The sequence below is a fragment of the Equus asinus genome, chromosome 1, assembly GCF_041296235.1.
Source record: "Equus asinus isolate D_3611 breed Donkey chromosome 1, EquAss-T2T_v2, whole genome shotgun sequence".
Taxonomy (NCBI): Eukaryota; Metazoa; Chordata; class Mammalia; order Perissodactyla; family Equidae; genus Equus; species Equus asinus.
The window spans coordinates 101,276,761-101,301,033 of NC_091790.1; the positions used below are offsets into that span (position 1 = coordinate 101,276,761).

The window sequence follows — 24,273 nt, forward strand, 5'->3', positions numbered from 1 at the left end:
AGTACAGGCCAATTGCCCCTAGCTCACCAGATTTCTCCACACCTCCACACGTTTGCACAGGCTGTTCCCGTCCCTAGAATGCATGTCCCTCTTTAGGGGTGTGGTGAATGGTTACTAAGATTTAACGATTCCTCAACGACCAGAAGTGGGTCTCTGTTGATAGATTCCAACCAGCACCAAGGAGTTTTAAATGCTAACTGGCATTTGAAGGAAGAATAGTGTGATTTGAGAGAAAACAGTTCACTCCTATATTGCATTCCTCTGCTTACCTAATAGGGGCCAGCAGACCTGAGTCCCAGCTCCGTCACTGAGAATGTCACTTTGATCTCTTTGGGCCTCAGTATAATTATCTGTTAAGTTGTAATGATAACAGTTGCCTGCCAGCTGGCCAGCACTACTGTAAGGCTATAAATTTTGTAATGTGTATAATGTACACCAGTGCACCCAGTAAAGAATTAATGAGGCAGTGCATAGAGGATGCTTTCATCAGTGTCGTAAAAAGAGGGATGAGGACTGCGTGGAAGCTGTCTAGTCCTGGAAGAATACTGAAGAACCTCCTAACACCGGTTGACCCCGGGGAGAGGAGCTGGATGGCTGAGGATGCAGAAGGGAGACCTTTTCCTGTTGACCTTTCTGTACCTTTTGAGTTTTGAACTATGGGGATTTATTACCTATTAAATAAGTACATAAATAAACTATTTTATTAGTTGTAAAGGAATATGCATGTTAAAATTGTGTAATAATTATTTTCCCTCAGAAAAGGAAAGAGAAAAGTCTTGTGTGTTACAGAGGAGAGCAGCTAAGCAAACCACTGGACACGCTCAGCTCTGTTGCCTCGTTTCATCGAATGCAAGATGGCACCAGTTGTCAGTCACGATTTTATTTTATGTACAACTAAGAAAGAAAACACACTGGCAATTAAACTAAGACCGAATGTTTTCTTTACACTTAAAACTTTTAATTTTATTTTTAAATTATTTTTATTGAAAGAACTCTTTTAAGCTTACTTGGACATAGGTTTCATTTTGTTTTTTTTAATCAAGTATCACTTATGCATACAAAAAAAAAAAAAAAAGAAATTCAAGTGAAAGAAATTGTTTCTTCCCATTTAGAGTCCAATGCCAGCCCTGGGTCATGGACGTCCTCACAATCATCCTGTGTGCTTTCCAGGCAGTGGTGATGTGGTGATTCTTAAAGAGACTTCCACTATTGTTTCTGGAGTTTTCTTCCAAGCCATTGATACCCATTCTGCAAAGTCCATGATACACAATCTCTTTGCACAAACCTCAGCAGGTAAAGGTGACCCAGCCTCGCTGACTTGAGGGTCCATGGCACCTTCCTTTCTGGGGTCTACGGAGCACTGGCTGGCTTGGCAGGGAAAGAGGGAATTGCAGTCTTTGCTCTAACAATAAATATTTGTTCCATGAATATAAAGTTGACTTCCCACTGTTTTGTTTCTGTGCCTGTGTTCACAAAAGCTTTTCTTTTCAGTGCTAAATCACAGTATCTTTTTGAAGACATTTTCAAAGCAATTAAAGTCAACACACCAACAATACACTTACATCAGTATGCACTGCCATCATCTGGTTCATGCAAACAAATGGTGACAACTAAGTCACAACTGCTGCCTGGCTCACAGTGATTTTAAGAAGCATCCCAATTTCAGAGATGTGAAAAAATGTTCATCTTAGAGCAGATAAAATACAGTATTATTTATACTTTCCTGATTTTCCGAGATCTCTCTACAGAACAATTACCATTTATAATCAGAAAACGTTAACTAAACTTGTTTTGAAAAACTAAATCAAGCATTATGCAATCATTGAAAATTATAGTTTCTATGGGGCTGGCCCCGTGGCTGAGTGGTTAAGTTCTCGCGCTCTGCTTCGGCGGCCCAGGGTTTCATGGGTTAGGATTCTGGGCGCGGACATGGCACCACTCATCAGGCCATGCTGAGGCGGCATCCCGCATGCCACAACTAGAAGGACCCACAACTGAAAATACACAACTATGTACCAGGGGCCTTTGGGGAGAAAAAGGAAAACAAAATCTTTAAAAACAAAAAAAAGGAAATTATGGTTTCTAAAGACTATGGAGTAACAAGAGAAAATGTTATGATACAATCTTAAGGAAAAAAGATGGGAAAAAGGCAGAATGTAAAATTTGATGTACCATGTGACTACGACAATCAGAAACACACACACAGCAAGTAGACTGGAATGAAATCTATCAAAATGTTAAATTAACCACAATGATCTCACAGGGCTATAGATGACTTTCTAAAAGAAACTGCATCTTGGGATATTTTCCAAATTTTCTTTAAAGAACATGTATTGCTTTAGAACGCAAAAATTAATTGCCATTAATACAGTATAAACATAAACGTAATGCTGCCACATAAATCCCTGTCCATATTGAAGACATTTAGAAAGGTTACATTGACACATATTCAGATCTTTTAAATGAGCATTCTTGTTTAACTGAAGGTAATATTTTATCAATAAAGTGAAAGTTCATCTACAAATATTGAACTCTTTGGAGACAGTTTTTAAAAAAGGGATGAAGTTGGTTGGCAAGGGCTGTGGGTTGGGAGCTAAGGGGGAAGCTAGCACAAAGCCACTGTCCTGACCCGGGCCTTAGACTGCTGGACCCACTCGCCTTCCTCCTTCCTGCAGAGCTCCTGTTCAGTTCCGGTCCCCCGGGGAGACGCACACTCACCCTCAGCTCCAGGTCTAAGAGTAGCCAGACATTCTAAGAGTAGCCTTGGCATTCAGTGGCTCAAGAATGAGCATGTGACAACTCATAGCAAGGAAGCAAAGTTAAGAAAAAGATTTGCTGGCCTTTCTGAGAACTTCTGGAAGCCAGCGTCTCTTTCTTCCTAGGGGATGTCCAGCGGACTGTGGGGCCCAGAGCAGCTCAGTCTAGAGAATCTTAGGGAAACTGAGCAGGAGCCCCAAAGTCTCTCCCAAAGTCTTGTGGACCTCCAACTCTGTAGCCAGGGCAGCTGGGCCTCTGTCACTTCCAGCCAAGGCTTCCTAACTTGCCCTGGCGGTGTCTTCTCACCACCGTGCTCTGGACACACTTTTCAAGTTAGTATTTCCCATAGTTGCGTTGTTTCTCCCAGGACTTGTTACATAATTTGCAGGGCCCTCATGCAAAATGAAAATGCAGGGTCTCTTTTTCAACAATTATTAAGAATTTCAAGACAGTAACTGCAGAGCATTAAACCAAGGGCACATGGAGACAATATGGGTCACATACTCAGGAAGCCAGCTCTGGTTTCTTCCTTTATTGATTCCAATCAAGGCAAGTTCTCCCTGGCCTTACGACTTCAATTAGCTTATATCTATGGTTGCCATCTCGTCCTCCTGGTCAAACTTGTTTCTCCTAGTTCTGCCTTTTAGAAATCTTATCAGCCTAGTGTTCAAACAGGTAGGTTCAAACCTACACTCCTTATCTCCTCCACCCTGCTCCCTGTCCTCAAAACTTCTGATTCCTCATCTTAGGCAATGACACCACCATCCGCCCAGTTATCCATCTTGTGTACCTCCCTCTCTCACTTTCACTACAAACTCTTCTTTAAGTCCTGTCAATTCTACTTCTGCCAGGTCACTCAAGTAGTGCCCTTGCCTTGGGATCCATTCTACCGTCATTAACTTTGGCAAAGCCTTTGTTGTACTTTCACAATAGCCTCTACTCTGCCTCTCCTCCAGTCTCTGCTCTACTCTGGGCCACACCACTACCAGAAGGATATTTTTATAACACAGATCGGAGCATGTGATTCACTAGTTCAAAGTCCTAGGATGACAGATAACCCCTTCAGAGAATAATTTGCCAAAACACATCCTTTTTGGAGGGCTAATTATAAAAAATGAGTCATACCCTTGGAGATCCTGTAATTCCATCTCTGGTAATCAAACCTAAGCTTACTGAGCAATGATGCTCATCACAGCACTTTTATGAAGAATTTAGAGTATCAATGGCAGTTAACTCATATTGAGTGCCTGATATATACCAAGTACGTGTTAAACATGTATCATCTAAGTCTCAAAACAACTCTGTAAACATGTAGGACACAGAGGCTGGAAATGAGTAAGCGCCTTGCCTCCAGTCCTACCATAGGTGACCTCATTCTCTACCCTAGGTCCCTTGACACCCATGTCCATGTGTTTACTCCCTACAGATAATGATTAAATAAGTTATTGGTCATGTTCTTATGGAAAGTTAATGTTAAAAATTATGATTATGAATACTGTTTCACAACATGGAAAATGCTCACTTTTAATCCTATGTGGAAAAGTGGGATACAAAACACAGTATGATTATTTTTTTTAAAGTAAGGAAAAAGCCTGGTAGTAGATACGCTAGAATGTCAACAAATGGTAAGGTGGCAGAATTGGGAATATGTTTTCTTTCTTCTACTGTGTGCATTTTCCAAATTCTAGTTAATATTGTGGAAATTAATTTAAAAAACCTTAACTAAATTGGAGTTGGGAAGCCTTGTAGAGGGAAATCTCACATCCCATTATACACCAAACAGGAAGAGACCTGCTTCCATCTTGGATAAGAAGTAAAACTACCTTACTACTGAAGGGAGATTTCTCTCTCTGCCTGGCAACAGCCCAGCCAATGAGAAATGACAAACTCAGCCAATGAGAAGCCATTGCTGCCCTGAACTCTTACCTTCCTGCAATGAACTTTCATTTTGAACAGCCCCCCCCTCACGTCCTTTTTCTCTATAAAAGCAGCTCTCCTTTGTTTTCCGGATTTGCCTATGGCTCGCCATAGCATGTACATCCTGAATTGCATTTCTTTTGGGTGTTCTGGTATAAACTCGTTTTGAGGATAAAACAACAGAGGAATTTGCTTTTTAGTTTGACAATATATAAACCCCCTATAAAGACTCCCAGTTACCTACAGGATAAAAAAACAGTTACCCCAGCACTGCCCCTAAGACCCAGGCCCATTAACCCACTCCCATCCCCTGCTCCAGCATCCTGCTCCGGTCATCCTCCCGGGGCCCCAAGCCGAGTCACGCGGTCTCTCTGTGGCAGGGAACGCCCTTGTCCGTCTTCTCCATCTGCAGAGTTTCAACTCATTCCTTAGGACCCAGCTCCAACCACAACTCCTTCGCTCAACCCTCCAGACACTTCCACAAGAGCAAGCCCTCCTTCCTCAGGCAACTGGCGCCATCTCGTGGCCCAGGGCAGGCAACGAAGGCATCCCGAGTCCCAAGGTCGCCGCAAGGGCAATGGGAAAAACGTCCCGCCGCCCCCGCAAGGCCTACCGGCCCACTGGCTCACCTGCCAGCATGACGCAATCCCCACGTAACGCCGGCCCCGCCCCTCCAGTCCCGCCCCACCGCCACACGTAACGCTGGCCCCGCCCCACGCGCCGCGCCGTGCCCTTTTAAGGCCGCGCCGGTGGCCGTTCCGCCTCCCTTCCTGGCAGGTGTGACCGTGCTCCGTGCACCTCGGCAGCTGTTCGCTTGGGCGCTGTGGCGCCCACGCCCGCGAATCAAGGCTTCAGACCCCGACGCTTCGGTCTCGCAAGAAGCCTGAGAGCGAGAGGGCCCCTTACCTTCTGGATCCGCTTGAGCGCCATCCTACCCCCGCTGCTGGGGACGGGGGCGGCCCGGCCCCGGGCTGCCAGGGGCGGCCCGCTGCCGGCTCGGCCGCGGCGCAGCGCTGCAAGCTGGGAACGGCTGCCTGCGCGTGCGCGCCGCGGGGCACTGTGGGGCCGGCGCCCCGCGTTTGGCGCGTCCCGGCGCCGGCAAGCAGAGTGAGCCTGGCGAGCGGGAGCGGCCGTGTCGCCTGTCTGCCGGCTGCGGCCCTGCCCGCGGGTCAGCGAGGGCCTGGGGAGGCCGGCGGAGAGAGGGGCGCTCGCTGGTATAATAGCGACTCGCCGAGCACTTAAGAGGTGCCGGCGGCCGTGCTCTCGGTCCCCGCCTCCTGGGCTCCCTACCAGGCTGTCACATACTCCTGAAAGTAGTGGTTCTCAGCTCTGCTCTGAACTTAAGTCTGTAAGTATTCGTGCCCTTTTACTTGTTATGTGTCAAATATGTTACAGCTCTTTCCGTAGAAATACACATGACAAATCTTTAAATGCAGCGGGCCTGGAGATGTGCATTTTCAGTAATGTTTCAGGTGATTTTGATGGCACTGCCAGGGTTGAGAACCACGGCCTTCCGCTGCATATCCAAACCTGATTTTCTCTCTCCTTTCCATTTTCCCAAGACCTGGCAGGCATCTAGGTCAGAATTTTTCGAACTGTGGATTAGGAACAATTAGTGTCATGAAATCAGTTTAATGGGTTGCAGCCAACATTTAAAAAATGAAATAATACAGAATACAAAATATTAGTGCATCTCACATAGTAGAGGGAAGAATGGTGAAAGTTCCATTGTGTGTATGTGTGTAGATGATAACATTTATCCCCCACAATGAGACATTTTTGAGAGGCAAAGGGGGTGCAATATAATTACTCTAGGCCCAAAGGCGTAATCTGGGGCTGTCTCTGACCAACATACAATCACCTATATGTGTTTATTCAGTCAGAATATAAAGTGTATTATAGACAATTCTATGGTCCCCAGCCCCTTGACCAAAAACTCTTCAAGGATGCCCCATGGCCTGCAAGGATTACATCCAGTGTCATCTAAGGCACATCAAAATCTGGTATGGTCTAGCTTGGGCTTACTATCGAGAGTTTCCATCACTGCCCCCACTACTTTCCTTTACTCTTGGCTGCCCTCTGTGTGGAAAGTTCCCTCTTTCTTTTCCCTAAAGCAGAGCCATCACTCACCTTGCAAAACTGGCTCAAGCAACATCCCCCTGAATGCCCCTGGCTGAGCACCTGTCTTTCGTGTTACTTTGCAGCACAATTTCCTGTTAGTCCATGAGTTATCCCTCCTTGCATTGTTTACATGGCTCTTCCCTCAGAACAGATGACCCTAAATTTTTATAAATGGTTATATATTTGTCTAAGAATATAAACCTCAATGACAATGATGGTTATCTCTGGATGGTGAGTTTACTAATGATGTTAATTTCCAAAATTTCCACAGAGAATCTACATCGCTTGTATAATCCAGAAAAAAAAGAAAAGAAACAGAATTGGGTTGAATAGCAAATGAAAAGTTCCATTTCTACTTCTTTTGGTAGTTTAGTGCATAGTCTTCTAAACTTATTACATAAACTTTTATATGTAGTTTTTTATTTTGAAGTAGTTTCAGATGTACAGAAGTGTTGCAAATATAATAAAAGATTTAAAAATTGATACGGCCAGCCTGGTGGTGCAGTGGTTAAGTTCGCACGTTCCACTTCAGTGGCCGGGGGTTTGCTGGTTTGGGTCCCGGGTGCAGACATGGCACCGCTTGGCAAGCCATGCTGTGGCAGGTGTCCCACATGTAAAGTAGAGGAAGATGGGCACAGATGTGAGCTCAGGGCCAGTCTTCCTCATCCAAAAGACGAGGATTGGCAGTAGATGTTACCTCAGGGCTAATCTTCCTCAAAAAAACGATAAAAATTGGTAAATTGGACTTAATAAAAATGTGGAAGTTTTTGAAACTTCAAACAGCACCATCAGGAAAGCAAAAAGACAACCCACAGAAGGGGAGAAAATTTTTGCAGATCATATATTTGATAAGGGTCCAGAATATATAAAGAACTCTTAAAACTCAATAGAAAAGACAAGCTAATTAAAAACTGAGCAAAGGATTTGAGTAGGAATTTCTTCAAAGAATATATAGAAATGGCCAATAAGCACATAAAATATAAAGCTCAATATTGTTAGTCATTAGGGAAATGCAAATCAAAGCCACAGTGTGATACCACTTTACACCCTCTAGGATAGCTATAATCAAAAGGACAGCCCATAACAAGTGTTGGTGAGGATGTGGAGAATTTGGAACCTTCACACTTTACTGGTGGGAATGTAAAATGGTGCAGCTCCTTTGCCTTAGGACTGTCCCTTGTTGAGGGAGTTCTTTTTATCCAGTTTTCAGTTTTCTATCCAGGGTAATTTTTCCAAAAATAGTTGTAACCTGGTTGTGTTTGTCGGAGGAGATGAGTTCAGAGGCTGCTTACGCCGCCATCTTGATGAGATCCCACTTTGGTGCAGCTACTTTGGAAAACAGTTTGGCAGCTCCTTAAAAAGTTAAAGTTCTATGACCTTGCAATTCCTTTCTTAAGTATATACCCAAGAGAAATGAAAGCATGTTGACACAGAAACTTGTACACAAATGTCTGTAGCACCATGATTCGGACTAGCCACAAGGTCAAAACAACCCAAATGTTTAATGGATAAAATGTAATATATCTGCAAAATGGAATATTTTTGGCAATAAAAAGAACAAAGTACCGATATACGCTACAACATGGATGTATTAGATTGCTGGGGTTTCTGTAATGAAGTACAACAAACTGGGTGGCTTAACAAATTTAGTGTCTCACAGTTTTGGAGGTTAGAAGTCAGAAATCAAGATATTGGTGGGGTTGGTTCCTTCAGAGGGCTGTGGGGGAGAATCCTTTCCACATCTCTCTCCTAGTTTCTGGTAGCTTCAGGAATTCCTTGGCTTGTAGTTGGTGTTCTCCTTGTGTCTTGACATTGTCTTCTCTCTGTGTGTCAATTTCTGTGTCCGAATTTCCCCTTTTTGTAAGGACGCAATCGTAGTGGATTAGGGTCCACCCTAATGGCCTCATCTTAACTTGATATCTGCAAAGACCCGATTTTCAAATAAAGTCACATTCACAGGTACTGGGGGTTAGGACTTCAACAAGTTTTGGGGGGACACAATGCAACATATAACAATCAATAAACCTTGAAAACATGCTAAATAAAAGAAGCCAGTCATAAGAGGCCACATATTATATGATTAATTTATGTGAAATGTCCAGAATAGGCAACTCTACAGAGACAGAAAGTAGATTAGTGGTTGCCTAGGGCTGGGGGGAGGGGCCAGGGGATGAATAGGGAGTGATTGCTAATGGGTGAATTTTGTGTCTGTAACACTGTTTAAAATAAAATAACAACAATACGCAGAGTTCTTGTAAACCCTTCACCCAGCTTCCCCTAATGTTAGCATATTACATAACTGTAATACAATTATCTAATCCAGAAAAGTAACGTGTATACAACACTATTAACTAATTTACAGACTTTACTCAAATTTTGCTAATTGTCGAACTAATGGCCTTTTTCTGGTCCAGGATCTGATTTAGGGTCCCATGTTGTATTTGCTTATCTTGTCACCTTAGCATCCTGCCATCCTACACAATTCTTTTTTTTTTCTTCTTTTGAGGAAGATTAGCCCTGAGCTAACTGCTGCTAATCCTCCTCTTTTTTGCTGAGGAATACTGGCCCTGCGTGAACATCTGTGCCCTTCTTCCTCTACTTTGTATGTGGGACGCCTACCACACCATGGCGTGCCAAGCGGTGCCATGTCTGCACCCGGGATCCAAACTGGTGAACCCCAGGCCACCGAAGTGGAACGTGCACACTTAACCACTGCGCCACCGGGCTGGCCCTGACAATTCTTTAGTCTTTCTTTGTCTTTGATGACCTTGGCACTTTTCAAGAGTATGGGAAAGTTATTTTGTAGAATATCCTTTAGTTTGGGTTTTCTGATTGATAAGATTAAGGTTATGCATTTTTGGCAAGCCTATTACAGAGTGATATTTTTCTCTTGTTAGTGCATCATACCAGAGGGATGTGACATTTATAAGTCTTATTACTGCTTAAGTCTGATCGCTTTGTTAAGTTGATATTTGTCAGATTTCTACACAGTGAAGATAAAAAAATCTCTTTTTAAATTAATAAGTAGCTTGTGGGGAGAAACTTTGAAGCTATGTGAATACTTTATTTTTTATCATGCTTTGATCTACTAATTTTAGATTCCATTCTTGCCTACAGCAGTTATTATTGTGGTGTTTATCAAATGTTAATTTTCTTTTTCTAGTTTTCTTTCTGCATTTATTAAGTGGAATTCTACTGTAAGGAAGAGCTGTCCTTTCTCTGTTGTTTATTTGTTTATTCAGTTATTTTGTTTATATCAGTGTGGACTCATGTATTTTTATTCTATCAGTTTTAATCAATTAGTATTATTTTATAAGTTGCTCAAATTGTCCTAGATGTCTAAGATGGCCCCCAACAATCCCCACGTCCTAGTATTCAGGCCCTTGTATAATCTCCTCTCCTTTAGTGTGGGCTGGATTTAGTGACATTTCTAATTAACTGGAAAGGTGATGAGATGTCACTTCTGAGATTAGGGCAAGAAAAAGACTGGCTTCTATCATGGGTAGCCTCTCTTTCCCTCTCATTTTCTTGCCGCCTTGTTCCCTCTCTCTTTCCCTCTCTCTCCCTCTGATGGAAGCCAGCTGCCATATTGTGAGCTTCCCTGTGGAGAGGCCACTGTGCCAAGGAACTGAGAGAGGCCTCCTGGCAAAACAGCTAGTAAAAAACTAAGGCACTCAGTCCAACACCCCACAAGGAACTGAATCCTACCAACACCATGTGAATGAGCTTGGAAGTTGATCCTTCTTTATTCAGGCCTTAGGATGATCCTGGTTGATAGCTTACCTGCAATCCCATGAAAATCCTTGAGTCCAAGGAATCTGTATTAGTTTGCTAGGACAGCCCTAGAAAATACCACAGATGAGGTGACTTAAACAGCATAAATTTATTTTCTGACAGCTCTGGAGGTTAGAAGTCCAAGACCAAGGTTCTGGCTGACTTAGTTTCTGGTGAGGGCTCTCTTCCTGGTTTGTAGATGGCCTCCTCATTTTTGTCTTTATCTTCACATGGTCTTTATTGGTGGGTGAACACAGGGAGTGGGGGTTGGTGGAGAGTGCTAGCTCTCTGATGTTTTATAAGGACATGAGACCTATTGGATCAGAGCCTCACCTTCATGACTTCATTTAACCTTACAGTCAGGTGCCACATAATGTTTCGGTTAACAACGGACTGCATATACAATGGTGGTCCCTTAAGATTAGTACCTTATAGCCTAGGTGTATAGTAGGCTAAACCATCTTGCTTTGTGTAAGTACACTCAATGATGTTTGCACAACAACAAAATCACCTAATAATGCATCTCTCAAAAGTATCCTCATCACTAAGTGATTCATGACTGTAATTACTTCCTTAGAGGTCCCATGTCTAAATATAGCCACACTGGAGGTTAGGGCTTCAACATGAATTTTAGGGGGAAAATAAACATTCAGTCCATAACAGTGATGAAGGACTAAATGTTTCCCCCCGCAAAGATCAGGAATAAGGCAAGTTTGCTGTCACTACTCTCTACTGTTGTACTGGATGTTCTAGCTATTTCTGTAAGGCAAGAGGAAAACAGGCAGACAGAGTGGAAAGAAGCAAAAGTGTCTTTATCACAGATAGCATGCTTGTCTACACAGAAAATCTGAGGGAGATTACAAAAACTTCTAGAACTGTTAACAGTTAGGCAGTGACAGATGCAAGATCAATATACACACATCAGTTGTATTTCTATGTGCCAGCAACAAACAATCAGAAATTGAAAAATTTTAATGCCATTTACAGTACTAAGAAAAATATGAATTGTTTATGAATAAACTTGAAAAAAGATGTGGAAGACCTTTACACAAAACTATAAAACATTGCTTGGAGAAATTAAAGAAAATCAAAGTAACAGAGAGCTATACCATGCTCATGGGTTGGGAGACTCACTGTTCTTAAGATATCAATTCTTCCTAAGTTAGTCTATATATTCAATACAATCCAAATAAAAATCACAGCAAGCTCTTTTGGTGGAAATTGGCAAACTGATTCTAATATTTATATGGATACATCAAGGACTCAGAATGAGCAAACCAACTTTGAAGAAGAACAAGTTGGAGGACTCAAACTATATGATTACAAGCTATACTATAAAGCTACATGTTTAAGAAGCTGTGGTGTTGGCATAAAGATAGGTTAGTCAATGAAAAAGAATAGCAAGTACAGAAATAGACCCACACATTTATTTTTGAAAAAGGTGCTGCTATAGGCTGAATGTATGTGTCCCTGAAATTTCATATATTAAATCCTAGCCCCCACTGTCGTGGTATTAGGAGGTGGGGCCCTTTGGAAGTGACTAGGTCATGAGGGCGGAGTCCTCATGAGTGTCATTAGTCCCGTTTTAAAAGAGACCCTAGAGAGTTCCCTTGCCTCTTCTGCCATGTGAGGATACAGTGCAAAGAGAGCCATCTGTAAACGAGGAAGTGGGCCCTGCCAGATATTGAATCTGCTGGTGCCTTGATCTGGGACTTCCCAGCCTCTAGAACTGTGAGAAATTTCTGTTGTTTATAAGCCATGCAATCTATGGTATTCTGTTTATAGCAGCCCAAGTGGACTAATACAGTTACCAATGCAATTCAGTGGAGAAAAAATATTTTCAACTAATGGCTCTGAAACAGCTGGATAGCTATATGCATAAAAAGTAACTTCAACCTTTATCTGATACTATACGCCAAGATTAAAAAGAGTGGATCTTAGATCTAATTGTTAAATTAGGTTAAAACTATAAAACTTCTAGCAAAAACACAGAAAATCTTTATGGCCTTGGGTTTGACAAAGGTATTTTAAATATAAATCACCAACTATGAAAGAAAACACTAATAAATTGGGCTTTACCAAAACATAAGAAAACTCTGGTAGAGAGAAGATGGCAGACTGGTAAGGAACTTTGGGACCTGAGAGACATGGCAGTGAGTTCTCTTTTAGCTTAATATATCCTGGACTGGGTGCTGGAGAAGCTAGCAACCTGGAAACACCAGTGCGAGCAGGAAAAAAAAGCCCCAACAAAAGCCTCACTTTCACCAAAGGACCAGGCAACTTAGCAAGATAGAAAACTTACAGACAATAACTGCTTTACTCCTGCCAAATACAATGGAACAAAATAGCGCCCCATCCCGATCAGCAAAGGTTAAGTGGGGACCCTAGACTTCCATGATAGTCATGTTGTAGAGACAGTCCTCCTCCCTTGTTGAGGTGATGTCAGAAAAGGCCAAGAGGAGCTGGGATTGTCATGGCCGTCCAGTGGTAATGAGACCTTTCTCCCCTCACAGTGTCTATGAAAGTCACATGGGGAGCAGATACAAGGCATTCCTCCCCCTCTGTATTATGGTTCTTCAGAGAAACTAGAGAGGGTGGGAAGAAGGTGAAAGATGTAAGATACTGGCTCACAGGATTATGGAGGCTGAAAAATCCCATGATCTGCTATCTACAAGCTGGAGATCCAGGAAAGCTGGTGGTATAGTTTGAAGATCTGAGAGCTGTGGAACTAATGGTGTGGATCCCAATCTGTGTCTGAAGACCTGATAATCAGGAGCACTGAGGGCAAGAGAAGATTGATGTCTTTGCTCAAGCATTCAGGCAGAGAGCCAATTTAAATTTACTTTGTCTTTTTGTTCTATTCAGGCCCTCAACAGATTGGATGATGCCCACCTACATTGGGCAGGACTATCTGCTTTACTCAGTCCACCAATTCAAATGCTAACCTCTTCTGGAAACACCCTCACAGACACATCCAGCAATCTTTAACCAGATATCTGGGCATTCTGTGTCCCCATCAAGTTGACACATAAAATTAATCATACACTCTCCCAGCCAGGGTGGTGGACTTCCACTTTGCACTAATGAGGTGGGGTCTTCCTTCCTATGCTGGTGTGATGTCAGAGGAGGTCTGCAGAACAGAAGATTTAAATGAGATCCAGAGTCTCATAACATAATGCCCTAAATGTCCAGGGTACAATTGAAAATCAGTCATCATGCCAAGAACTAAGACTCTCTCAACTTGAGTAAGACAATAAGATAAGACAATCATCAGATGCCAAACCAGAAATGATACAGAGATTGGAATTACCTGACAAATATTTTAAAGCAGGCATCATAAAAATGCTTTAATGAACAATTACAAAAATGGTTGAAACAAATAAATTAGAAGAAAGTCTCAGCAAAGAAGTATAAAATATAAAGAGGAACCAAGTGGAAATTTTAGAACTGAAAAATACAATAAAGGAAATAATAAACTCACTAATGGACTCAACAGCAGAGGGGGGATGATGGAGGAAAGGATCAGTGTAAGTAAAGATAAAACAAGAGAAACTAACCCATAGAACAATACAGAGTAAATAGTTTGGAAAAAAAAGTAAATAATGTCTCAAGGACCTGTCGCAGTATAACAAATGATCTAACAGTCATTTCATCTAAGTCATAGAGGGAGAGGAGAAAGAAGATGGGGCTGAAAAAGTATTTGAATAAGTAATGGCTGAAAAATCCACAAATTTGGCAAAAGATATAAACCTACACATTCAGGAAGCTGAGCTAACCCCAAATAGGATACACTGCAAAAAAGATCATGCCAAGATACATCACAGTCAAAATTCTGAAAACTAAAGACAAAAAATCTTGAAAGCAGGAAGAAATAATACTTTACCTGTAAGTAAAAAACAGCTTGAATTACAGCAGATTTCTTTTCAGAAACCAAGGAGACCAGAAGGAAGTGGCATGGCAATTTCAAGTAGTGAAAACAAAGATCTGTAACTCAGAATTCTATATCTGGTGAAAATATTCTTCAGGAACAGAGTGAAAATCAAGACATTCTCAGATGAAGGAAAAGTAAGAGGATTTGTCACCAGCAGAGCAGATCTACCGTTAAAAAAAAAAAAGGCTAAAGGCATTCTTGTATTGGAAAGGAAATAATAAAAGAAGGACTCTTAAAACATCAGGAAGTGAGATAGAACAATAGAAAGGGTAAAAATACTACTGAATACAATGCATTTTTTTCTCTTCCTGTGTTTTCTAAATTATATTTGATTGTTGAAAAAAATTGTAAGATTGTCTCATGTGGATCTCAAGGTGTGTAGGGGGAATATTTAGGATAATTGTATTATAAATGACAGAGAGTAAAGGAACTTAAAGGATTTTAAGATTCCTACACTTCACTCAACCTGGTGAAATGTCGACACCAGAGGACTGAAAAGTTCTGTATGCATAATATAATACCTAGAGCAACTACTAAATATCTGTACAGAGATACATTCAAAAGTACTATTGATAAGATGGAATTCTAATAAAAGGTACAAGTAACACGAAGGAAGGCAGAAAAAAACAGAAATGAAGAGCAGAGGAAAGAAACGGAAAACAAAATGAAACAAAAACCCCACTGAAGTCCTAGCATATCAGTAATTATATTAAATGTAAATCTCTGAATACACCAATTAAAAAGAGGAATGAATAAAAAACAGGACCCTTGGGCCAGCCCGGTGGTGCAGCGGTTAAGTTCGCACATTCCGCTTCTCGGCAGCCCGGGGTTCGCCAGTTTGGATCCCGGGTGCGGACATGGCAGTGCTTGGCAAAAGCCATGCAGTGGTAGGCATCCCACATATAAAGTAGAGGAAGATGGGCATGGATGTTAGCTCAGGGCCAGTCTTAGCAAAAAGAGGAGGACTGGCAGTAGTTAGCTCAGGGCTAATCTTCCTCAAAAAAAAAAAAACCAGGACCCTACTGAGCCATCCCTGATGGCCTAGTGGTTGAAGGTCAGCATACTCTGCTTCAGCGGCTGGGCTTCAGTTCCTGAGTGCAGAACCACACCACTCATCTGTCAGTAGCCATGCAGTGGTAGCAGCTCACATAGAAGAACTAGAAAGACTTACAACTATAATATACAACTATGTACTGGGGCTCTGGGGTGGAAAAATAAAACCCAGAACCCTACTCTTTGCTCCTCACAAGAAACTCAGTTCAAAAGTAATGGTATAGATAGGTTGAAAGTAAAAAGATGGAAAATGATATGCAATGCAAACAATCAAAAGAAAGCAGAAGTGACTATATTAATGTCAGATAAAGTAGACTCCAGAGCAAAGAAAATTACTAGGGACAGAGAGGGGCATTTCATAATGATAAAAGGGTCAGGCTATCAAGAAGACATGGCAATCTTAAATTTGTATGCACCAAACAACAGAGCTGCTAAATACATAAAGCAAAAATAGGCACAAATGAGAAGAGAAATAGACATATCCATGATTATAGTTGGAGACTTCAATACTCCTCTTTTAATAATTGATTGAACTACACAGAAAATAAGGATATATAATAACAAACCGTACCATCAATCTATAGGATCCAGCACACACACACACACACAGAACACTTCACCCAACAACAGCAGAATACACATTCTTTTCAAGTTCCCGTGGACAGTACACCAAGATAGACCATTTACCATGATAGGACCATAAAGTAAGTTTTAATGTATTTAAAATAATTGAAATCATACTGTGTGTGTTGTCACCACAGTGGAACCAAAATAGAAATCAGTAACAGAAAGATAACAGGAAAATCTCCGAACAGTTGGGAACTAAACAACAAATTACTAGATAATGTATGGGTGAAAGAAGAAATCTCAAGAGAAATAAAAATCATATTGAACTGGATGAAAATGAAAGTAAAACATACCAAAATTTGTGAGATGTAGCTAAAGTGTGTGGAGAGGAAAATTTATAGCACCAAATTCTTATATTAGAAAAGAGGGGGGCCAGCCTGGTGGCACAGTGGTTACGTTCGCATGTTCTGCTTTGGCAGCCTGGGGTTTGCCAGTTCAGATCCTGGGTGTGGACCTATGCACCACTTGTCAAGCCATGCTGTGGCAGGCATCCCACATATAAAGTAGAGGAAGATGGGCACGGATGTTAGCTCAGGGCCAGTCTTCCTCAGTGAAAAGAGGAGGATTGGCAGCAGATGTTAGCTCAGGGCTAATATTCCTCAAAAAAAAAAAAAAAAAGAAAGAAAGAAAGAAAAAGAAAAAAGGGAAAGCCTCAAGAAAATCATCTGTGCTCTCACCTTATGATACTATAAAAAGAAGAGCAAGATAAACCCACAGGTGCAAAAGGAAGTAAATAATAAAAGAAGAAATCAATGAAATTGAAAAGAGAAAATAAAAAGTTGGTTCTTTGAGAAGAAAAGGAGAGATTACCCAACTCATTTTATGAGGACAGTATTATCCTGATACCAAAACCATACAAAGACCATCCAAAAAAGGAAAACTATGGATTAATATCTTTCATGAATACAGATGCAGAAATTCTCAGTAGGACATAATACGTGGAATTCAGCAATAGTTAAAAGGAGATATGGGATTCTGGGAAGATAACAGAGTAGGAAGCACCAGGAATCTCTCTTCTTGCCCAGACAATTGTACAGGCAGAATCTGCTTCATATAACTATGTTAGAAGTCTGGAGTCTATTGAAAAACTGTAGCTTCCAGGAGATGGCTTGAATGGGAAATTGCAGTTAATTTTGGTCAATTTCAGCAGTGACCACTCATCCCTCCCCCTCAGCTTTGTGACAGTCACATGCTTTTGTCCAGGAGCAGTTTAGATGTAGCTTGCTGAGCCAGGATGGACAATAAGGATGTTCTCCAAATACCAGAAATCTATTTTCTGGTTGCTGTTTGCTGCTTTTGATCATGGAAGTACAGACACAGGTGGGCAGCCATTGCTATACCCCTCCCCACATGGCACAAGTCCCTTGCTTTACAGCTAAAGCAATTTCCAGGAGACTTAAAGAGCTGGCACTTTCCCCTTATCTTTATTTATCTATTTTCCCAATGTTGGGAGCCAAACGTTTGAGGACTATGACATTTAAAAGTAACCACATATGCAGGGGAATTTAGAAAGCCAGCATGTGTGACTAGGGAAGAGCACTGTCTCAGAAAGACCCAAGAAGACCTTAATTTTACACCTCAGGCTGGTTCCTGGCACTGCAACAGCCTACAATAATTTTAAAAAAGATAAACTAAAACAAAAGAAAGGAAACCCTGGGTAAAGGGGAGAATCTCATTTCTAGACTTACACTATTAGATTCAAATGTCAAGTTTTCAGAAAAAAAATTACAAGATATGCAAAGAGGAAAGTATGACCCATTCAAAGAAAAAAAAAAAAACCTCAACAAAAACTGCCTGGTGAGAAAGGCCAGATGGCAGACCTACTAGACAAAGACTTTGAAACAACTGTCTTATTTTTATTTTTTATTTATTTTTTTTTTGAGGAAGATTAGCTCTGAGCTAATATCTGCTGCCAGTTCTCCTCTTTTTGCTGAGGGAGACAGGCCCTGAGCTAACATCCATGCCCATCTTCCTCTATTTTATATGTGGGATGCCTACCACAGCATGGCTTGCCAGGCAGTGCCATGTCTGCACCTGGGATCCAAACTGGCAAACCTCGGGCCACTGAAGCGTAACGTGCGAATGTAACTGCTGCACCACCAGGCCAGCCCCAGAAACAGCTGTCTTAAAGATGCTCAGAAAACTAAAGGAAGACATAGAGAAAGTCAAGAAATGATATCTGAACAAAATAGAAATGTCAATAGGGAAAAAATATACGAACATACCAAAAAATTCTGGAACTGAAAAGTAGAATAACTTAGATAAAAAATTCACTAGAGGGATTCAAAGGCAGACTTGAGAAGACAGAAGAAAGAACCAGTGAACTAAAAGATAGGACAATTGAAATTATCAAGTCTGATGAACAGAAAGAATAAAGATTCAACAAAATTGAACAAAGCCTAAGGAACCCATAGGACACTTTCAAGAGGATCAACATACGCATTTTGGGAGTCATTTTGGGAGTCCCAGAAGAAGAGAGAGAGAGGGGCAGAAATTGTTTGAAGAAATAATGCATGGAAACTTACCAAATTTGAAGACATGAATATAAACATCCAAGAACCTTAACAAGCTACACATAAGATGAATTTAAAGAGAGCCACACTGAGTCATGTAACTGTCAAAAGCAAAAGGCAAAGAGAATCTTGAGAGCAGCAAGAGAGCAGTGGCTTGTCACATAAAAGGTATCCTCAATAAGATTATCAGCAGATTTCTCACCTGAAAATTGGAGGCCAGAAGTCAGTGGGCTAGGAGCTGGTCCCATGGCCGAGTGATTAAGTTCACGTGCTGTGCTTCAGCGGCCCAGGGTTTTGCTGGTTCGGATCCTAGGTGCAGACATGGCGCCGCTCATTAGGCCATGCTGAGGCAGTGTCCCACATGCCACAACTAGAAGGACCCACAACTAAAAAAAATAGACAATTATGTACTGGGGGGATTTGGGGAGAAAAAGCAGAAAAAAAAGATTCGCAACGGTTGTTAGCTCAGGCACCAATCTTTAAAAAAAACCAAACTGTCAAGCAAGAATCCTTTATCCTCCAAAACTATCCTTCAGAAGTGACAGAGAAATTAAACCTGAAGCCAGCAGAAGGAAGGAAATACTAAAGATTAGAACAGAGATGAACAAAATATAGAATAGAAAAACAGTAGAGAAAATTCAAACAAAATTTTTTTGAAAAGATGAATGAAATACACAAACCCTTACCTAGATTGACTAAGAAAAAAAAAGACTAAGGAGGATTCTGGGAAGATGGTGGAGTTGGAAGCACCAGGAATCTGTCTCCCATCTGGATAACAATTGCATTGGCAGAATCATCTGATGTTAACTATCCTGGAACTCTAGAGACTCTTGAACCTTGCAACTTTCAGGGGAAGGCTTGGGTGGTAAATTTTGGTCAATTTCATCTCGTAGAACAGTAGCAGCTATCCATCCCCAACCCCCAGCCATGTGGCAGGCATCTGTGCACTTGTTCCTGGAGCAGCTTGGACACAGCTTCTGGGAGCCCAAGCAGGGGTAGGGGAGCAAGTAGGACCCTGTCCTCCAAATAGGGATCTGTGTTCTGGTCACTGATTTCTGCTTCTGATCACAGAGGTGCAGATAAAGAGGCGGGAGAGCCATTGTTGCACCTCCTCCCATTATTGCAAGCCCCTCTCCAGTCTGGATTGAGTGTCTTCTAGGATATTTAAAGGGCCGGCAGTCTTTTCTCCCACTTCATTTTTTGCTTTTTTCCTTTTTGGGTCCAGATATTAAAGACCAGGGTATTAAAAAAAAACTGCATATGGGGGAAAATTAGAAAGTGACTGTGCATGCCCAAGAAAAGGCTCAAAAAAGACATAAGAAGACATTAAGTTTACACCTCAGGCTAATCCTAGGCATGGGGAGGCTACAAGAACAATAATAATAGTAAAATAAAAAACAGCAAACCTTGAGGAAGGGGGAGAATCTGATTTCCAGAGTTACCACATTATTAAATTCAAATGGCCAGTGTTCAGCAAAAGTCACAGGGCATACAAAGAAACAGGAAAGTATGTCCTGTTCAAAGGAAGGAAAAACAATATAACAGAATGTGTCCCTGAAAAAGACTTATTGGAAGATATATTAGACAAAGACTTTAAAATAGTGGTCTTAAAGATGCTGAAAGAATTTAAAAAAAGATCTGGAAAAAGTCAAGAAAATGATGTGTGAACAAAATAGAAATATCGATAAAGAGATAGGAAACCTAAAAAGAAACCAGAACAAAATTCTGAGGCTGGAAAGTATAGGAACTGAAATGAAAAAAATCACTAGTGGGATTTAAAGGCAGATTTGAGCAGTCAGAACAATGAAGCAGTGAACTTGGAGACAGGACAGTGGAAATTATTGAGGCTGAGGAACAGAAAGAGAAAAGATGAAGAAAAGCTGTCAGAGCCTAGATGCCTATGGGAAACCATCAAAAGCACCAACATATACATTGTGGGAATCCCAGGAGAAGAGAGAGAAAGGGGCAGAGAGAATATTTGAAGAAATAATAGCTGAAAACGTCCCAAATTTGAAGACATGAACATAAACACCCATGAAGCTCAATGAACTCCAAGTAAGATGAACTCAAAAATACCCACTCTGACACACATTATAATCAAACTTTCAGATGCCAAAGACAAAGGGCACATCTTGAAACAAACAAAAGAGAAGCCAGTCATCACATTCAAGTGATCCTCAAAGATTATCTGCAGATTTCTCATTAGAAACTTTGAAGACCAGAAGACAGTGGATGGATATATTCAAAGTGCTAAAAGAAAAATGTCTGTCAATGAAGAATCCTAAATCCAGCAAAACTGTCCTTCCAAAGTGAGGGAGAAATCAAGACCTTCATAGATAAACAAAAGCTGAGGGATTTCCTGACCACTAGACCTGTCCTGCAAAAAAATGCTTAAGGGAATCCTGCAAAGTGAAAGGACACTAGACAGTAACCTGAAGACATAAGGAGAAATAAAGATCTCAGTAAAGATAAATACACAAACAATTATGTAAGTTAGTGTTATTGTAACAATGGTTTGTAACTGTACTTTTTGTTTTCTACAGGATTTATGAGACTAATACATTTAAAGAAAAAGCAGTTATTAATGTAGTAACTAGTGTTACTGTAATTTTGGTTTGTAACTCCAAATCTTTTTTTCTACATAATTTAGGATACTAATGCATTTAAAGGAATTATCAGTTTATGTTTTTGAGCACACAATGCATAAAGTGGTAATTTTGTGACATCGACAACTAAAAGGGTTGGGGACAGAGTGTAAAGGAGTAGAGTTCTCATGTGTTATTGAAGTTAGGCTGCTGTAAATTCAAAATGGAATGTTTACAACTTTAGGATGTCAATGTAATCCCCTGACAGCCACAAAGCAAACAGCTATAGAATATACACAAAAAGAAATTAAGAAGGAATTTAAACATTTCACTACAAAAAATCAGCTAAACACAAAAGAAGACAGGAATGCAGGAAATGAGGGAGAAAAAAGCTATAGGATATAGAGAAAACAACTATCACAACGACAGAAGTAAGTCCCTACATACCAATAATTCTTTAAATGTAAATGGATTAAACTCTACAGTCGTAAGACAGAGATTGGCAGAATGTATAAAAACACATGATCCCACTATATGCTGTCTACAAGAGACTCACTTGAGATCCAAAGACACAAATTGTTTGAAAATGAAAGGATGGAGAAAGATAGTCCATGCAAATAGTAATCCAAAGAGAGCAGGAGCAGCTATATTAATTTCAGACAAAATAGACTTTAAATGAAAAACATTTACAACAGACAAAGAAGGACATTACATATAAACAAATATTTCAGTACAGCAGGAAGTGATAACAATTATAAACATTTATGCACCTAATGATAGACCATCAAAATATATGAAGCAAAAACTGACAGAATTGAAGGGAGAAATAGACATCTCTGCAGATATCTGTATAGATATCTGTACAGTAATAGTTGTAGACTTCCATAATCCACTGAGGATAATAGATAGAACAATCAAACAGAAGATAAATCAGCAAATAGAGGACTTAGCACAATAAACCAACTAGATCTAACAGACATATACAGAACACTCCACCCAACAACAGCATACACATTCTTCTCAAGTGTACATGGGACATTTTCCAGGATAGACCATAACCATATGTAGGGCCACAAATGAAGTTTCAGTAGATGGAAAAAAAATAAACATAATACAAAGTATCTTCTCTGACCACAATGGGATGAAGTTAGAAGTCAATAACATAGACTGGAAAATTCACAAAATTGTGGAAAATAAACAAAACACTTTTAAACAATCAAAGGATTACAGAAGAAGCCACAAAGATATTAGAAGATACTTAGAGGTTAATGAAGACAGAAACACACTATACCAAAATTTATGGGATGCATTGAAAGTGGTGCTAAGGGAGAAATTTATAGCTATAAAAGCTTACAGTAAAAACAAGAAAGATCTCAAAACAGCAACCTAACCTAAGGAACTAGAGAAAAGAGAACAAAATAAACACAAAGCTAGCAAAAGGAGGGAAGTTATAAAGATTAGAGTAGCAGTCAATGCAACAGAGAATAGAAAAGCAATAGAGAAAATCAATGAAAACAAAAGCTAGTTCTTCATTAAGATCAACAAAATTGACAAACCTTTAGGTAGATGGACTAGGGAAAAAAGAGAGAAGATTCAAAGTACTAAAACCAGAAATGAAAGTGGGGACATTACCTATTCCACAGAAATAAAAAGGATTATAGGAGAGTACTATGGACAATTGTATGCTAAAAAAATTGGATAACCTAGACGAAATGGACAAATTCCTAGAAACAGAAAACCTTCCAAGACCAAATCATGGAGAAATAGAAAATCTGAATAGACCTATAACTAGTAAGGAGATTGAAGCAATAATAAAAAATCTCTCCAGAAAGAAAAGCTCTGGTTCTAATGGCTTCACTGGTGAATTCTACCCGATATTTAAAGAAGAATTAATATTAATTCTTTTCAAACTTTTCCAAAAAATTGAAGCCAAACAAATACGTCCTAACTCATTCTATGAGCCCAGCATAACTTTGATACCAAAGCCAGACAAAGACACTATGACAAAAGAAAACTACAGACCAATATCCCTTATGAACATTGATGCAAAAATCCTTAACAAAACACCAGCAAACAGAATTCAGCAGCATATTGAAAGGATTATATATCATGACCAAGTGGGATTTATTCTTGGGATACAAGGATGGTTCAATGTGCAAAAATCAACCAATGTAATACACTACAACAAAATGAAAGGGGGAAAACCACATGATCATCTCAATTGATGCAGAAAAAGTATTTGACAAAATTCAACACCCTTTCATAATAAACACAACAAACTAGAAATAGAAGGAAACTACCTCCACATAATAAAAGTCATAAGTGAAAACCCACAGCAAACATAATACTCAAGGTGAAAGACTGAAAGGCTTTCTTCTAAGATCAGGAATAAGGCAAGGGTGCTCACTTTTACTACTTCTAGTCAATGTAATACTAAAAGTTCTATTCAGAGCAATTGGGCAAGAAAAAGAAATGAAAGATATCCAAATTGAAAAGGAAGGAGTAAAATTATCTCTTTGCAGATGATGATGTGATCTTATATGTAGAAAATACTAAAGACTCCACAAAACTGTTAGAACTAATAAGTAAATTCAGCAAAGTACCAGAATACAAAGTCAATACACAAAAATCAGTTGCATTTCCATACATTAACAGTGAATAACCTGAAAAGGAAATTACAAAAGAAATTCCACTTAGAATAGCATCAAAAAGAATAAAATACTTAGGAATTAACCAAGGAAGTGAAAGACTTGTACATTGAAAACTACACAACATTGCTGAAAGGAATAAAAGAAGAGATAAATAAATAGACACCCATCCTATGTTTATGGATTGGAAGTCTTAATATTGTTAAAATGTCAGTATTACGCAAAGTGATCCACAGGTTCAATGTAATCTTTATCAAAATCCCAATGACATTTTTCTTGCAGAAATAGAAAATCTCATTCTAAAATTCATATGTAATCTCAAGGGGCAGTGAATAACCAGGACAATC

General features: G+C 40.2%; 2 protein-coding genes across 7 annotated transcripts in view; one reads left to right on the forward strand and one right to left on the reverse strand.

The window, feature by feature from the left end:
* Positions 1 to 5,714, reverse strand: part of UBE2D4 (ubiquitin conjugating enzyme E2 D4) — an 18,279-nt gene extending 12,565 nt beyond the window's left edge. For 3 of the 4 annotated variants that reach the window (XM_044771016.2, XM_044771008.2, XM_044771022.2), the window contains exon 1: positions 5,581 to 5,714. In XM_044771016.2, the coding sequence (XP_044626951.1) occupies positions 5,581 to 5,604 (24 nt within the window). In that variant the 5' untranslated portion in view covers positions 5,605 to 5,714. The remainder of the gene's footprint in view (positions 1 to 5,580) is intronic. The other variant, XM_070504274.1, reaches the window with a different exon arrangement.
* Positions 5,715 to 5,882: 168 nt separating this feature from the next.
* URGCP (upregulator of cell proliferation) overlaps positions 5,883 to 24,273 on the forward strand; it is an 82,209-nt gene continuing 63,818 nt past the window's right edge. Inside the window, exon 1 of one of the 3 annotated variants that reach the window (XM_070504203.1) lies at positions 5,883 to 6,022. The gene's annotated coding sequence lies outside the window, so the exon portion shown is untranslated. The remainder of the gene's footprint in view (positions 6,023 to 24,273) is intronic. The other 2 variants (XM_070504202.1, XM_070504218.1) reach the window with 2 other exon arrangements.